This window comes from Haliotis rubra, unplaced genomic scaffold (genome assembly GCF_003918875.1).
Source record: "Haliotis rubra isolate DU_JTF1 unplaced genomic scaffold, ASM391887v1 Scf102, whole genome shotgun sequence".
NCBI lineage: Eukaryota > Metazoa > Mollusca > Gastropoda > Lepetellida > Haliotidae > Haliotis > Haliotis rubra.
This window is the reverse complement of record NW_025764915.1, coordinates 172,927-191,337: the sequence shown is the minus strand read 5'-3', so window position 1 is coordinate 191,337 and position 18,411 is coordinate 172,927. Positions and strand designations below refer to the sequence as shown.

The following is an 18,411-nucleotide window of genomic DNA, read 5'->3' as shown; positions in this document are numbered from 1 at the left end:
TGAAGACCCAAATGGATTGATCAGGAGCCACTCTTGCTGCTCAGTGACCACGTCCACGGCAGTCGTTTCAGTGGGTTTATATAATCATGCTTCCACTCAAAAGCTATCGTAAATAAGTGTCACTGATTACACAAGTTATCGAAACTCCCAACCTACCACCTTCACATCAGATAGTGGCATCGTAAATTTGGCCAGCTGTTCCCGCAATTAGCTGATACCCGGATGAAGACGTGTTGTTTGAGTTGCAGAAATTGTTAGAAGCAAATAAATAAGGTAGCAGTAATCCTAATTGCTAGATTTACTGGCTTCAAGTGTGTACACAACTTTACCTTGCTATAATACTGATACCCCGAGAACGCTCAACATATGTTGGCGACAGCATGCACAGTCAGCAGTCAGAGATGCTAAAACCAACACACCAGACACATACGGTAATGCTTACAAAGTTAAATGAATTATATTCATAAACGTTATTGTATTAGGCTAAAGACAAGCCAGCCAGCCAGCCAGCTATATCTACATCACATGCCTGGTTTCGGACCCAAAATATGACATTATTAGATTGGTCAAGCTATAGCCCTGACCTAAATCCAATAGAAAATGTTTGGGGACTTATGAAAGAAAGTGTCAATAAGAAAAATCTGACAAATATTGCTGAAATGAAAGAAGAGGTGGTCCGATATTGGGACAGCATGGACCACGACTTTCTAACTTCTTTGATCAGTAGTATGCCCCGCCGCATTGAAGCCTGCATTGCTGCCCATGGTGACTTGACAAAATACTAACTGTTAACCTGTCTTTGAATCTGAAGTTATGTTCTGCTAATATTCATATTTAATACGTGAGTAATGAGTGAAAACAATAAAAAAATTACAATCTTTAAATTCTCAATCATTTCTGGTTGTACTGCATATAAATACATAAGAACGTGCAACTTCAATAAATATATGTCATTTCTTTCGGCTAGTGCATGTTAAATGTATAGTGAAAGATGTAATATATATGAAACCTTTCATCGGTGGCACCTTTGATATGTTGCTTTCCTAAATGTCACAGTTTTACTTATTTCTAGGTTCACATTCTTTTGTGTATGCATTTGCGATATTTACTTGTCTTTGAAGACCATCTACAGTATCTGATACTAAAATGACATCGTCTGCATAAAGTAACATCAAAACCTCTATTAGGTCTGAAAACATCCATGCTTACCATTTGAAGCTATTTCAATATTTAGTTCATAAATTAAAATAAAATAGGACTCAAACTACAGTCTTATCTTAAACCCAAAGGACAATCAAAGAAATCTGTTTCACCCTCCCTGCTACGAACACCTGACCTCACATTACAATACATTGCTTTTATGATAGCGACCATTTCCCTCGTAGTCCAACTTCCCGTAGACTTTTCCATAACTTAGAGCGGCTTTCTTGAAATCTACAAATGCAACATAGAATTTATGTACATACAAAGTCTGTTGGAGTGCATAAAAAGTAAATATATGATCTGAGGTAGATAACTTCTTTCTAAAACCAGCTTGAAATTTAGGAATATTATCACGCACGTTCGTCCATTTAGAAAATCTATCATTTAATATTGTTGTAAATATTATTCCTGGAATGCTCATTTATGAAATACTCCTTACTAAGTGTGGTCTTTTTTTAATCATGTTATGTTTTAATTCTTTTCTCAAACAAGATGATGAATCTAACATTTTTTTAAACAAAATCATTAGTTGACCCCACAATAGTTTATTAAGCTTATCTAAAAGTAGTTGTGTTGTAGACGTTATACTTCCTTGAGCTTATTCAGAAAATTGTCAGATACTTCGTCATTCCATAGTAATTTCGTTTAAGTGACCCCCTCAATTTTTAGCTTCTTATTTGTTTCATTCATATAGGAGAATCAGTAGATACAATTTTGAAATATGAGACTAGAAGATGGGACATTTCAAGGTCGACTTTTCTCAGTAGTGCGTGATACCCCAAACATTCGTTCAACATTCGTCGACAGCGTATGGGTCTCACAAAAGCGATTTCTAGGAGTCTGTCTCACTCCACTAGCAGCGCCTGACCTAATTCCGCCAAAGGTGGTTGGTGGCCTATGGTGTTAACGCACATATGTCCCTGTCATGTCGCGGACATTTTCCGTGGGGAACAGGCCTGGTTTGAGGGCATTCTATGGATGTTCTGCTGGAGGTGAGCATTGACGGGTCGGCCGTTGTCATAAAAGACAATACGTCGACCCATAAGCCTTGCAAACGGTGTGTAAGTGTGCCGTCCCGATACTGTTCCATAAACAGTATGAAGAGGGTTTGGCTCAATCATAATGATGCCACCCCTCCCATAACCGATCAACGGCCATGATCTCTCAGGTTGACACTGGCTTTACGGTCATATGGACGACACGACCACACATGTGCAGAAAATTCGAAGTGAATCGGGACTCATTTGAAAACAATATATATACGTTGACGTCGCTTGGCAATATGTTCATTTATAGGGGCTGTCGTACATGGAGATGAGCTGCATGGAGACGTTTTCAAACCGTAACTTGTACTCAAGTTTTCCGTTTGATTCGCAGTTTGAGGTCGTTTTTGCGTTCGAGTCTGACCGGATCGATCGACCTTTGTCCTCTTGACGTGGAACGCTATGACGTCGAACGTCAACAATTGGAGTTGGGCTTCATAGTCTGCTAATCACAGGCTGTGAAAATTTAACGAATTGCATACGGCAGGTTGATTTCTACCAATTTCAAAGATGTCAATAGCCTCTGCACACTCTGTCTGTTGAAGACGCCTCGTTGCTGCTTCATACACAAAGAATGTACGAAATTCAAATTAAATTCAATAGAAGCAATAAGCTTCAGACCAGTGAGTGTATTCCCAACACACTGGTGGCAGTGTTATGGTCCACTTCTATAACTGACCATCTTGGTTGGAAGTGATATATCACCAGGCATTTAGAGCAGTTAATGTTTGTCTGAGAATGTAAAATATATTTTCCTCAGTTTCCCGGAGGGCAAATTTCAAATTCAGGAACATAAATATATTCACTGTTGGTACATTCAATGTCATTGATGGTGTTGTTAGTTTGACATGAGAGTTCATCGAAAGTTTTTGTTAAGTATATTTGGACGTAAAGTTAGACTTGCATTCTAGGTATGTTTTCAAAGTAGGACAAGTTTGGTATTCATTTTGGATTCATTGGTATGAAGCCAATACTGTATGATGATGGGTTCAAAGGGAAAGTGTCCTCTTACTTCATAGAACATTTTACGTGATGTTTGAAACCTGTCTCTTTCTCAAGTTGATCAAGGTGGACAATCAGAGTTCTTGATATCCCAAAGGACCTCACGAGGGCTGCATACTACACCATATGCTGCAGCAGTCAAGTCTGGAGCGCAGTGGGGATGCATGTTTTCCTGTCCTAGCTCAAACAGTTTCCCATTTTTCTGTTCACGACAATGACGCAAGTTATTTTCATATCTCTGGAGCACAATGTGGATCCTAATTTATGCAGGTGGTCGGTTGTAATGGATGCAGTGTATCCATGGCCTAAGTGCATGAGACAGAAATTATACTTTAATTTGTTCGAATAAGATATTTAATATGGCTGCAACAGCCCAAACAAAATAACAAGTTGAAAGAAAACGTCTTCAGCAAGAAATGAACTCAGATGTATTATTCCTCATTACTTTGCAATACTAAAAATCTCGAACTTGTCTCCATTTTGTTCAAACAAAACAGTAGCTGCGGCCATATACGTCTTGGTGACTACACTGGCTTGTGGATCTTCAGAAGCATCTGCTTGAGAATATCAATTGATACACATAGTAGTGCGGGGGCTTATGTAGCAAAAATGCTTTCCATGGGAAGTGCATGTTAATTTTTGAAACCACTGATAATTGTAATCAGTATTGCATATGGATTCAGAAAAAATACATGGTTTCATTTTTTCTGATGATTATAAGTGTCATTCTGGGGTAACTGAACATCGGCACCTATGATCGAACTGCAACGAAAGTGCTTGGTCAACTAGTTCAGGAACTGCCGTGTTCCACGTACAGAAAATTCACAAGGTGAAGGTCATTAAGTACTACGGACCAGACGGCGCTTTGAGACAGAGTCCATGGTCACGGTTTTCAGGCTTTCTGTTGAGGGAATCCTGAAACGTGTTGACCTTTCAAGGCATCTATAGACTGCACCATTTACAGTTAACTATGTCATGTTGGTTCAAACCTTGTGCAATTGCCATATTAAAAACTAGTCGCCAGGTCTCATGATATAATTCTTTTCTTCATATGTCGACAATCTATCACGTAAAAACATTTATGAGAAAGCTGGGAACGCTCATGCTTTACGAAATATTACTTCTGTGGTTTTGAGCATTTGTAATACCATGCCTTGAGTACGACAATGTGACACGGTCGTGTATATAGTGACGGACTAGGACAGTAAATTTAATCCACTTCAGCCTGGAAACCTTGCTGACGTTCATGTGTATTGCCCAAAGATCTGCTCAGTAATCCAATCATGTTAAATTCTGCGTTGTAATACGTTGGAAATTTTCCCGTCCCCACGTTCTAGGCACGAAGTCTAATGTCAAAGAACTTACTGTGACAACGCGTAAAGTAGACGGCAGGGCTTTGGAATGTTGATCACTCTTGGATTAGAAAATGATACGGTAGTATATGAAGTGTACGGGGACGCAGGAGCCAAAATCATGTGAGGCGCAAAGCACTAAGTTACGCCCAAGTGACCAATTCTCGTGGGTTCGAATCTCACATTCGCTCTGATTGTGTTTCCTGGCTTCAACACCAAAGTGGGGGGTGGTGTGTGTGTGTGTGTGTGTGTGTGTGTGTGTGTGTGTGTGTGTGTGTGTGTGTGTGTGTGTGTGTGTGTGTGTGTGTGTGTGAGTGTGTGAGTGTGTGCGCGTGTGTGTGTGTGTGTGAGTGCGTGTGTGTGTGTGCGTGTGTGCGTGCGTGCGTGTTTATGTCTTAGCATTTTTACTCAAAAACTACCTGAACTTACCCGATCTCTTAGGTATGTCCCCAGGACAAATCAATTGGATGTTGAAGAAAGTACACTCTTCAAAAAAAAGAAACGCAAAAGCAAAATATCATTGAAAAAATGTTCTTATTCAACTATGTAAATCAACGAAAGTAAACGGTACAGCATTGAAATTATGTAGAGCAATACATTGGTTTCTCGTGCATAGTTCACAAGAATGATAGTCATCATAGTCATTACTGCTGTCCACGAGGTGACGTTGACGTTACTACCTTGCATGGCCACCTCTTACTGCTAGAACTGCACGACACCTCCTTGACACAGATTGAATCAGTTGTTGGATGTTTCGTGGTGGAATCCTTTTCCATTCCTCCTGCAGCATGTTGAACAACAGTTACTGTTATAGCTTCGATGGCGGATTACGACGTTGACGTACACATTTATCTATCTGATCCCACAGGTAATCAATTGGTTTCAGATCCGGGTATCTGGAGGTCCAGAGGAGGACATTGATGTTGTTATTGTCCAGGTAGTCCACTGTAGCACGTGATGTGTGAGTTCTGGCGTTGTCTTGTTGGTACAGCTCCCTTTGGCGGTCGAAAGGTAGTGCACGTGAGGACAGAGAATCTGGTCCATATATCGAGCGGCCGTAAGATTGCCTTGGACGTTCAACAATTCCGATCTGCAGGTGTATGAGATGGCTCCCCACATCATCACACATCTCCACCAAATCTGTCCACTTGCCTGATACAGTTGGATACGTTCATTGCGTGGTCTGTAGACACGTTGTCTTCCGTCACGTAGCTTGAGGGGATGCCGCGATTCATCACTGAACCATGTGTGCATCCAGATTCCAAGGTTCCATGGCTGCACCGCAGACGCAGACGTTGATGTAATCGTGTTAAAGAGGGGGCAACTTTTGGACGTCTGGCACGCATACCAACCTCTCGGAGACGGTTTCTGATTGTCTGGTCGGAAATTCTCCGGGCTCCAAACCATTCTTGTGCTGTGTCCCGGGCGGGACGATGGCAGGCACGTAGATGGGCTACCCGGATGTAGCGATCTTTGGCTGGTGTGGTGTCTCGCGGTCTTCCTGGTCTTGGATGCATGGTCATTTGTCGAAATGGAATGAACAAAGCGATCCCACAAACGTGTTTTTGTGCTGGGATGAATGCTGAAGGTCCTCGCCACGACACTCTTGGATTCGCCAGCTTGTAATTGTCCAATGGCAATATTTTGCTGGGCACCGTTGAGACGTCCCATTTTCTCATGCAGTATTTTCAAGGGTCTTGGGTGAATTTGCGAGATGCTTTTGGGTCTTTTATAGTCAGAGGTTGTACTCATGCTTTGCACGTGAAAAGCAATAATGGTGGCTTTTGGTTGTGTTACATAACAGTCAAGATAATCATGACAATCATGAACGATAAAACCATCCAAAACCGTTTACGGTTGCATTCGCTCACGCATACCAACAACAATATTCAACCCTCAAAACATGCTTAGTTTGACATATGCGTACATACTTTCGATCATTATTTTCAAATTATATTTTGCGTCACTTTTTTTAAGAGAGTATGTTAAAGTGTTTGTACACTGAGGTGCTTTGAAAATAATCGCAATGTTAAATAAATTGAGAATATAAATAATATCTCAGAAAGTTATGGATGGATTTGAATTAATCTTGGTGGTTACGTTAGGTTAGACACAAATACTATCTGCGCACGGTTTGGTGAAAGTATATTAAAGTACAAGTACACTGTATTACTTTGAAAATGAGATTGCCATGCAAGGCGGAGGCATGTTCTCTAATGTGGGCCCTTCTACTTTCCAAATTAAGAAAAAAATATGCGTAGAAGACATTCTTGTGTTTGTATGACATATAATGTCGAAGTTTGTATTTCAACAGCATATTTTGTTCTTGCAGGTTAATGACGGATTGATTGACTATGCTGTATATTAAGCCCTTTTCTATTTACATTCTTCATAAATGAACTAGCAACCCGAATCCAAGAAAACTGTTCAAACGGTATCCAATTACATCCAGATATAATACAAATATTCCTGTTACTATTTGCCGATGACATCATATTGTTTTCAAGCACAATTAAAGGCCTACAAAGAGAGATTATTGAACTAGAGAATTATTGTGATAAATGGAAACTAACTGTAAACCAGGCTAAAATAAAGATAGTTGTTTTTAAAAATGGAGGTAAGCTAGCCAATAATGAAAAATGGTTCTTCAAGGGAAATAGACTGGAAACAACCACTTCGTATAAATACTCAGGTGTGCATTTTACCAATCATCTTTCATGGGCAGTACACACATCACAGGCAGCTTTACAAGCAAAGAAAATATCAATAGGTATAACAAAATATATACATATTTTAGGCGACTTGTCTTACAAGTCTTTTTTCAAAGTATTTGACGCCAAAATATACCCAATTTTGTTATATGGTGCAGAAGTATGGGGTTTTAAAACTTTTGATGTTATAGAAAAAGTCAATTTGTATGCATGCAAGAAATTTCTGGGCGTAAAAACAGCCACGTCAACTTGTATGGTCTACGGAGAATGTGGAAGATATCGATTATACATAGAATCAAATGTAAAAATTATTAGATATTGGTTGAAAGTATTAACAATGCCCTCACACAGATTGCCAAGAAAATGTTATGAAATGATGATACTATATGATAGCCATGGGAAACGTAATTGGGTAACAGACATAAAACAGTAAAATTTGAGTTATTATCATCTATCGGCTTCGGCAATGCCTGGCATGAACAATTTGTAGAATCTCATTCTCACTTTGTCTGTACAGTTAAACAAAGACTTAAAGATATATTCCTTCAAAATTGGTTAACTAGTCTCTCATTATCTAATAAATGTTTTTACTACAAAATGATAAAAGATTCCATATATACAGAACATTATCTTTCAGTCTTGACCATAAGGAAATATAAATCTTCATTGGCGAGATTCCGCTGCTCCGCGCATGATTTATACGTTGAAACTGGGAGATACCAAGGTACAGTGGACTCTGTCAATACCGGCCTCTGAAAACACCGGCACTCTGTCTACATCGGCACTAAGTTTCAGTCCCGGCAGAAATGCACGTAATTATCATTTAGAAACTTCTGTAAACATCGGCATCTGTCTATTCAGGATATCGGCATTGTTTTTCAGTCCCAACGAACAAGTTGTTATGAAAACGAATCTGTAAAACCGGCACATGAAAGACGGCGTAACCCTTTGATTCAATTAGGTCTAAATGATGTAACAACACAATTGGCTGTGACTCCCGAGATTATTCAGAAACGGGAAGTGTTAATCAGTATCTTGTTAATCAGTGAGTGCTACGTACCACTTACCTAGGGTAATTAATACATGCAGTGGGCAGTTTGACTGTAAAAACAAGCAAGTGTTTACATTTTGTTGATTCACGGGTTTGACTCCCGAGATTATTCAGAAACGGGAAGTGTCAATCAGTTTCTTGTTAATTAGTGAGTGGCACGTGTCACTTACATAGAGGCGAATCGTTTGATGGCGGGTATCGTTCGAAAGCTCTGAACATCAACAATATCACTGTACTCTTGCTGAGAGTATTTTCACATTTGTAAGAAGCGATTTTATTGGATAAAGATTGGTTTATAACGACGCTTTTTCACTACAGTCTGCTTATGACGGTCGTGATTGGTCAAAATCAGACACGTGACCTAAGCAGCCAATGATATTATGGAAATGGATACCGTCCTCGTAAACGAAAACTTTTAGATTAAGACGAAAGTTTTTGGGTAAAATAATGCTATTCTGAACATATTAAGCAAGACATCGCTACCTATACGTAAATTATGGAACTTATTGGACATATCGTGCTAGGTTATGGCCTATGAGAAAAATGCTTCATGCATATATTTTCGCATTAAGCATCGTGTCCGGGCGTCAAGACGGAGGCGGCGAAAGCCGAGATGTAACTTGTCAGTGACTTGACTTACATTACATGATCACACAAAATTACTATGGAAATAGTAATTTTATATGTACGCTTGACAACTTTTATGAATGTTATTGTTGATTTCAATTTATTTAATGATTTCCTCGATGTTTGAAACATCGTTACTTTGCTATTTGACAATGCTATTGCAGACCCGCTGCCGAAGCATAAACAAGAATCGTTGTTTTCAATAACATTGCGAAAAATAGTTTATAATTTTAATTCTGCCGATAATATATGATCAGTTGAAATTTAATAAGAGTTTTCAGACATTTTTATTTGAATGAATCAACATAAATGTGCATTCAGACACTGCCTTGTTTCTTATTCAAACATCTTGTTAATGCTAAAGTGACAGTACGACAGCGAACTTCCGTGTGCGCAGGCGTCATAAGCGAACCTAGCTAAACCGGCACTCTGTCAAAACCGGCATTTTCTTATGCCGGTATTGACAGAGTACACTGTATTGAGAAAGAAAGTAGAATCTGCCAAATGTGCAACTTACACGAGGTCGAAGATGAGTTTCACTTTTTATGTGTTTGCCCAGAATACTTATCGTTAAGAAATAGATATATAAAGAAATATTATTATGTACATCCTGAAACGCATAAGTTTATATCATTGATGAATAATTCCAGTAAAACACATTTAGAAAGATTGTCCATATATATATCCATAAAGCTTTTATTCTCAGAAAGAATGTTCTACTACCCGCACATGATTAAACAATGTACTACAGGCCTGTGGCCTTTCAGTATGAAATAAAGATTGATTGATTGACTATGCAAGTTACTTAACAATGTGAAAGTTAAAATAAATGTACTGGTGCACATTATATACATGTATTGCACTTGCATACAACACTTGTAATGTGTAGTTATCTATTCGCTGTAATTCTTCACTCAAATGTATTAAGACATTCAGTTTATATTAACTGTAGATTTGGCTTTATGTCATTTGTCATTTAATTACCCAGGCACGAGTGTCAGTGTGTCAATTCTGACTGTACTGGTAGGCCTGATTTGACACTTGTGCACGACTATATGATAGTCACATTTTATCTTACCTGGGTACTATTATTACTTAGTCTACATAAGTGTGTCATGGTAGTATATATGAAATGGGAGAATACATTAATTGTGTAAATGGTTTCCATTGATATAGGTCAATACTTACAATGTTGGTGTCCGATGAAGGAAAGACAATATTTGAGTAATTTATATGACTATTTCATGTTTTATGTCACCAAATTGAAATTAGAAGCATATTATGTGGTTATCTCTATATCATGCATCATAAGCTGCCTTTTGATATGCTACATGACTATGTTGTAATAGGTTTATAAAAACATGTTTTTTCTCGAAATGGTGTCGCAAGCAATTTTGGGAACTCATATTCAATCACACACAATGACACTTATTGCAAACAGAAAAAATGGAACCATGTTTTGTTATGAATCCATACACAATAGTGATTACGAATAGTATTGGTTCCAAAAATTAACATGTGATTCCCACGGAATTACACAAGCCCCTGCACTATAGTTATCCACTCAAAATATATGTAACGGTAAAGCAAAAGAATAACCAGTCTTCATTATCCTCAGAAAGAAATTCAATTATAACTGAAAAACAGTGATGGCGCCATGTGTTCGGGAAAAGATGCTCGCAGTTCCTATAACAGTGATTTCATGTAGATTTGTCTCAGGTGGATAGGCGTAACATAGTTTTATGTTTGCAAATTTTCCTGACGTGTCCTAATGCCCAGGATCCGCCACACCCTGGAACTCTTACATTGCTCAATGTATGGGATTACACACCTGGCTCCTTGTCCTGTGTTACCATCCGTGTTATCGGGTGGTTTATTGCTCAGGTGTCAGATTAACTCATGCAAGTATTTTGGAGACTTTACTCAGCTCGACGGATAGATTGTCTCTTCGATCATATTTTTCCGTTCGTTCGTACATTTTCATGTTCGCTGTGATACAGTCCATCTGTGGATATTAATAATAACAGTGGATATTTGTAAAGTGCCAGTGTCCACGCACTGAAGCATGCTCATGGCTCATCATGGACAATGAATCTCTAAGTCTCCACCTTTTGAAACAAGTACAAACTACAAACTGTGAAAATAGGAAATGACGAAAATGTCCCTACCGCATTCCATACCAAACAATGGATTTTTTTATTTTAAAGAGGCTGTTATAAACAAAGAAATTGTTCTTCTTCAGACTGTCGATAAATGGGGCAAACCCATTTTGTCTTGATAGCTAAAGTAACAAACCACTAAGACAGAAACGTTTAAGCTGGACCTAGTCCTTTACGTGAAGACATCTTACCTGGCATGGCGCTACCATACACAACCAAGTAGTGTGTTACCCGGATTGACGGACATACGTGGGGCAAGTAAGATTGGGTTTTACGTCCCTTTGAATATCTGTTTAGTAAAACCATGTGGTGTAAGATAAATGAAGCAAGAAAGTCTGATGTCATGCACATCTTGGAAGTTTGTCACTTTGGGGAAACCCACAAGCATGGGTCAGAGCGAATATGAGATTCGAACCCACAAGAATTGGTCACTTGGGCGTAACTTTGTGCTTTGCGCCTCACATGTCTTTAGTTCCTGCGTCAAGGTACACTTTATATACCACCGTATCATTTTCCCATCCAAGTGTGATAAACATTCCAAAGCCATTCCTTAAAAAAACCTTCGTTTTAGGAATGTCGCCATCTTGGATTGCTAAATCGTTTCTCGCGAACTGGACTCGAAACAGCGTTCTCGTGTCAAAAAGGCCCAGTATGATAACATAATGAAGACACAACACAGTGGATAATCGAGGGTGGTTTCGGCTTCACTGATCGTAAAGCGTCACTCTTGTTTGCGGTAATAGCTTTAGCTAGTTGAAAAAAATATCACAAATATTGAAACTCTGCCATAAAAGGAGTCATGTATATTTTCCATTGAACACAGGTGTGTGCACAGGGTCATACCTTGTTTTCAATTTGTTCGTTTGTTTGTTTGTTTGTTTGTTTTTTGCTTAAGGCCGCACTCAGAAATTTCCCAGCTATATGAAGGTGGTCTATAAATAACAGAGTCTAGACCAGAATATCAAGAGATCGATAGCATGAGTATCATTTGGGATACGATGACATATGTCATAAAAATCAACGAGTCTGGCCACCCGATCCCGCTAGTCGCCTCTTTGGAGAAGTATGGTTTGTAGAGGACTAATTGTAACCCAAATCTGAATAAAAGTTTTTACATGAAATATAGTCGACATAAATGACAAAAGAATGAATTAACCATGAGGCCTGGCGATCAGCTTTTAATATGCAGTTGCACAAGGTTTGAACCAACATGACATAATTAACTGTACATGCTGCAGTGAACAGATGCCTTGAAAGGATTCAGGATTACATCAGCAAGAAGCCTGAAAACTGTGTCCATGGACTTTGTCTCAAAGCGCCGTCTGGTCCGTGGTATCTAATGATCTTCACCTTGTGACCTTTTCGTACGGGAAACACGGCAGTCCCTGAACCAGTTGACCAAGCCTTTTCGACACGGACTCTTGTGGAATAGGCACTGTCTTCGCTTTTAAGTTGGTATTCTTGTCCAGATTTACTCGTCACCATCACCTGGATGGTGAACAGGTAAAATCCTGGTGGAAAGAGAAACACAAATGAAGGTAGGTACTGATATGTAATCAAAATTCGCCAAGCACGCAGCGAAAGATTATGTCCATTTTGCATTGTACCCGTTGTCGAGTCAGAGTACCACTTCTGCATGAAATGTGACTTTTATAACAATCTTCGTCGGAATCTGCTGCCTAGTTTAGCTAAATATGTATTTCTAGCTTTTAAGAAACGCTCAAGCTGTTGAACTGTATAACAAAAATAGTGTTCATCATTGATTCATCTCTCATGCTGTATGAACCTATTTAATGGGCCGGTGGCCCCCTTACGGAAATAACACAGTTTCAACAAATGTAATGTAAAATGCACACGTAATATAGCAGTTTTGTTTGTTTCTTGTTTAATGCCGCATTCAGCAATATTCCAGCTTTATGATGGCGGTCTATCATTAACCGTGTCTGGAACTGAAAATCTAGTGATTCACATCATAAGCAGCGATCTACGCAATTGGGATACGATGATACGCTTACAACCCGAGCCTGAACACCCGATCCCGTTAGTCGCCTTTTACGAGAAGCACGGATTTCTGGAAGATCCATTATTCACGTGTCAATACAGCAACAATTGAGTGAGTCGGATTTAACACTGACTTCAACAATATTTCAGTTTTATCACGGCTTGTCAGATTGGAGGTGGAGAGAAGCCCGAAGTGTTAGAAGATTAATGCTAAAAACATAATTAGGGCGAACTGGCAGTAGAACCCACAGAAAACGATTTCCGGCATGGCGAAGGGACTTAACTCTTCACGACCCAGTTGACGGCAGGACCACTCGACATCAAAGGGTAAGCCTACATTGACATACATGGTCAGGCACATTCAAAGAAATACAAGGAGGTTAACGACAGATGTTACAAGGGGTTCAACACTTAGCCTGAGAGAATGTCGGACTCCATCCGGGTTTTTAACGTTTCTCAACTCCAACCTCAACACGAGAGTGGATGGGCGAAAAAACATATAAAACATTGAATATGTTTTTCACATAAATTTCATATATTTTGCATATATCTTCTTAATTTAGACATTTTAAAATTTAGATCACTTGGTAATAGCCTTTGGATTAGTTTATAATGTAGATCGAGATTGTTTCAGAAACTATCTTTTAATGAATATAGATTTCACGTCGGGATGCAGAGCGGGCGGGAAACAGAAAACACAGGAAAAGAATGGATTACGGAGACAGCCTGATCCTTCACATGGGGAATCTGTTAAGTCCCCATTGAATCCCCACCACCATAACTGAAAACCAACACAACTCCAACCACACATGACATTAAATGGTCTGATCCACAGCACACAGTTGTTCTGGATGGGGGTCTTACCTGATACAGGGGCAGTAAATTCACCAGTTGTCGGGCTGTAAGCTTCTCCGATGTTCTCGTCAACTTTGTCAAACACAACTGTGCCTTTAAACTTAACGTCTGTGTCCTTGGTCAGTGAAGTTACGAAATGCACTGTTCCTGTGGAAGAAAATGGGCCCGAATTTTATCAGCATCCGAACCTTTCTAAAGCCGCCATTTACCCAACTGTCATTGTCATGTGTTTTGACGACCGAATGTTTATTGTTCAATAGAAAACTTTATACTTACGACGGAAATTGCAGGACGCATAGTGTACGCTCACTGCAACAAATATAGTCGTATATTAGGGGTTACATCCAGTATATATAAATAATTGATAGTTGATCAACTTATCTTACATGTATTTACAAAAGAAACATTACAAAATCATTACACTGCTAGGTTATTTGAACACACAATACCTGCTAAAATAACGGATGTTAGTCCAAGCAGTCTCATCCTCTTTCAGGGCCTAAAAAAAATATATACCGCTATTGGTGACCAAGATAATCATAGTATACGTCTCTTCTAAAGGGGATTCCACGGGTTATCTGTTATGAAGGTTATACACTGGAGTACAGGTTATCTGCTACTGAAGGTTATATACTCGAGTAGAGGTTATCGGCTATGAAGGTTATACACTCGAGTACATGTTATCTATTATGTGGGTTTGCATTCGATTTAAGGTTATCTGATATGAAGGTTATACACTGGAGTACAGGTTATCGGATATGAAGGGTATACGCTCGAGTAAAGGTTATCTGCTAATGAAGGTTATACATTCGAGTACAGGTTATCTGATATGAAGGTTATACACTGGAGTACAGGTTATCTGCTATGAAGGTTATCCACTGGAGTACAGGTTATCTGATATGAAGGTTATCCACTGGAGTACATGATATCCGATAATTATGAAGGTAACAGAACATAATATCGTATATGATAAAATCATGTCTTATAAGAATGCAATGGTACATGAGATCTGATACGATTGTATAATAAGGTACCAGTACATGATACCTGAGATGGAGGTGAGGGGAAATGGGGTTTAACGTCGTACTTAAGAATATTTCTCTCATGTGACGCCGTGCATGCGTGTATATGTGTGGCTGCTTGTACTAACCCAGACTGAAGCTGGTTTTATAGTGCTAGCTCACTAAGATACCATGCCACAGTTACCCCACTCATACACATTATACTGACTCCGAGCTGACCAGTCCTTGTTGTACTCAGGCAGGGACCAACAGGTACCATATCATAACGTCTTTGACGCGGCCGGGGATCGAACCCACGACCTTCCGCTCTTCGGGCGGACGCTCTAACCACTACACCACGGAGGCGGTCTGATATAGAGGTAATAGTGCATGTTACCTGCTATGGAGGTAACAGTACATTATACTTAATGTGAAGGTAATGGCATCTGACCGGAAGGTGATAGTACATGATATCTGGTACGAAGGTAACACTGCCTGACATATCTGCTACCAATATTATTGCACATGATGTATGCTGAGAAGGTTATAGCACAGGAAATCTGCTTTTAATTTTCCAGTCCATGAACTCTCTGGTTGTTGTTGTTGTTGTTCATAAAGCCATCATTGGGCATTATCATTCACGGGACCCAGAGTTCCGACATCAACAGCTGAATGGTCCAGGGGCTTCCGTAAATGATAATGCTATGTAAAGACGTTATTGTATATCAGCTCAAGGGACCTTTTTCTTACTAGGCATCATCATATCCCTTGAAGGGGCGATGAAAGAAAACAATAACTTGGGAAGCATACATTATTTACACGAAAACCGTAAGAGAAGTAAACTCATCAAAAAGTAAACACGTCACTATAAGCCTCATGTCGTCATCTATCTATACTTGTAACATTATTTTATAACATGTCCTGTGATAAATGTACAGACCTTATTCCTTGAGGTTAATGCAGAAAGCAAGTAGGAATGTTATGTACATTGTGCTAAATGATGTGTACCATGTATCAAAGGCTATCACACATCAGGAAACGTGTATAAATATTTCGAAAAACAAATTCAAACAATCCAAAAAACAACTTTTGAGGAACGCTTTTGGTAAAGCAATTTCAAAATGTGAATATGTGTTTTTCAAGCTTGTGAGATGAAGATTATCCAGGTAACCTCATTTAGCATGTTTATCGAATTGTGATACTAAGCTATCGGTTTGTTTATCATTTATTAACAACATTCATTACAGACGAACCTTGCTTGTCTCGAAAGATGAGTTTTCTCAATTATTGTCCGGATAAAGGGTCTTCCGGATATCTGAATTCTTTGTCAGTTACCTTCTATACCCAGACACCCAAATTCTACGGAGGCAAAAAAAACCCTATGTGTATGATAAATATATAGAACGTCATACTAGTGCATTTGGATGTTTTGTATTGAACGAGATGATGTCATGGGAGCAGAGAAACAATGAGTTTGAAGAACGAGTTGTTTCTCTGCTCCCATGACATCTTCGAGTTTGATCCGTATTGCACACCTGCATTACTATGCTAAGTTTACATGGGTATATAATAAATATACTTACGTCAGATATCCAGCGATGAAGTTGAAGACCCAAAGACCACGGCCAATTGATTGACGTAATGATCAGTGACCACGTCCACGGCAGTCGTTTCAGTGGGTTTATATAGCCATGCTTCCACTCAAAAATATCGAAAATAAGTGTCACTGTTGTAAAAGTTATTGAAATTTACAACCTACCACATCAGATGGTGACATCGTAAATTTGGCCAAGTAACTGATACCCGGATGAAGACGTGTTGCTTGAGTTGCAGAGGTTGTTAAAAGCAATAAATAAGGTAACAGTAATCCTAATTCCTAGATTTACTGGCTTCATGTGTGTACACAGCTTTACCTTGTTATAATGCTGACACCCCGAGAACGCGTATGCATTTGGGATATTTAGTTGTCTTTCAAGACCAACAACAGTATCTGACACTAAAAATAGTAACATTTGGATACCATGTTTACCATTTGAAGCTATTTCAATATATACTTCATAAATGAAAAATGAAAATATGAAAGGACTCAAACTACAGTCTTGTCTTAAACCCAAGGGACAATCAAAGAAATCTTTTTTCACCGTCCCTGCTACGAACACATGACCTCAGATTACAATACATTGTTTTTATAATAGCAACCATTTCCCTCGTAGTCCAACTTCCCGTAGACATAATTTTCCATTTCTTAGAGCGATTCACTGAATCAAAGGCTTTCTTGAAATCTACAACTGCTACATACAATTTATGTTTTCGTCGTGGCAAAGTCTTTTGGATAAGTGCATAAAGTGTAAATATATGATCTGAGGTAGAATAGTTTTTCTAAAGCCACCTTGAAATTCAGAAATTGTATCACGCATGTTCGCCCATTTAGAAATTCTATTATGTAATAGTTTTGTAAATATGTTTCCTGGAATGCTCACTAAAGAAATACCCCTATAGTTGTCTGGGTCACTCGTATCATCTTTCTTATGCATTGGAATCATTATAAAACATGGCAAAGTGGTTGGGAAAACACCTTCATCTAATAGCTTATAAAAACGTTTGCAAAGAAAAGGCATAACTACAAACCTGGAACACATCAACATTTCAATAATTATATCATCTGGGCCTGCTGCTTTTTCATTTTCATTATTTATTTTCATTTAGGTGTTCTATCGCATCAAATATTTCGCTTTCAACAATGGATGAATCTAACACAAGTTCATCAACATCACAATAGCATTCAGTAAAATGATTCTGGATGTCATCAATTTCCATGTCGAATATTGTGTCCTTTGAAAAAAAACTGTGTTTTGACTCGGCATCGATCGTCAACAATTGGAGGTGAGATTTTGGGAACCCTTTTCATAGTCTGTTAATCACAGGCTGTGAAACATTGAACGTATTGGACACGGCTGGTTGATTTCTCCCAGTTTCAAAGATGCCAATACCCCCTGGACGCTCTGTTTGTTGAAGATGCCTCGTTGCTGCTTCATATACAAAGAATGTATGAAATTCAACTTAAATTCAACAGAAGCAATAAGCTTGACACCAGTGAGTGTATTCCCAACAGCATGGTTGCTGTATTATATGTCATGGCTTCCGCAGGTAATGGCAATTGCATCATGAGCCGACTTGTCAAGTTCTTGGCCACTTCTACAACTAACCATCTTGGTTGGTGATGAAACCATTATCCTTTGATCAATTTCAGCAACAGAAAGTATGCTTTTTTATACAAAAGGAGGGGTCATGTTGATAGTGTGACTCTCCAACATAAATATATTCACCATTGGTACATTCAGTGTCATGGATGGTGTTGTTAGTTTGACAAGAAGGGTCTTTAACCATTGTTCGTAAGTCTAGCTAT

At 38.9% G+C, this 18,411-nt stretch overlaps 1 protein-coding gene across 1 annotated transcript; it reads right to left on the bottom strand.

Annotated features, from left to right (window-relative positions):
* Positions 1-12,299: 12,299 nt before the first annotated feature.
* LOC124270005 (heavy metal-binding protein HIP-like) lies at positions 12,300-16,658 on the bottom strand. Its single transcript, XM_046705030.1, has 5 exons — positions 16,589-16,658; positions 14,454-14,503; positions 14,281-14,313; positions 14,014-14,151; positions 12,300-12,659 (listed from the first exon to the last, which is right to left on the bottom strand). Exons 2-5 carry the CDS (start codon positions 14,488-14,490, stop codon positions 12,415-12,417), a joined length of 453 nt encoding a protein of 150 aa, XP_046560986.1. The 5' UTR covers positions 14,491-14,503; positions 16,589-16,658; the 3' UTR covers positions 12,300-12,414.
* Positions 16,659-18,411: the final 1,753 nt, after the last annotated feature.

What these genes read in the sequence shown, in the direction of transcription:
- LOC124270005 (XM_046705030.1), bottom strand. Translation starts at nt 14,490, where the DNA reads ATGAGACTGCTTGGACTAACATCCGTTATTTTAGCAG. An exon ending in TGCGTCCTGCAATTTCCGTC is followed by an intron (nt 14,152 to 14,280) that starts GTAAGTATAAAG and finishes TTTCTTCCACAG; the next exon opens with GAACAGTGCATTTCGTAACT. An exon ending in ATTTACTGCCCCTGTATCAG is followed by an intron (nt 12,660 to 14,013) that starts GTAAGACCCCCA and finishes TCTTTCCACCAG; the next exon opens with GATTTTACCTGTTCACCATC.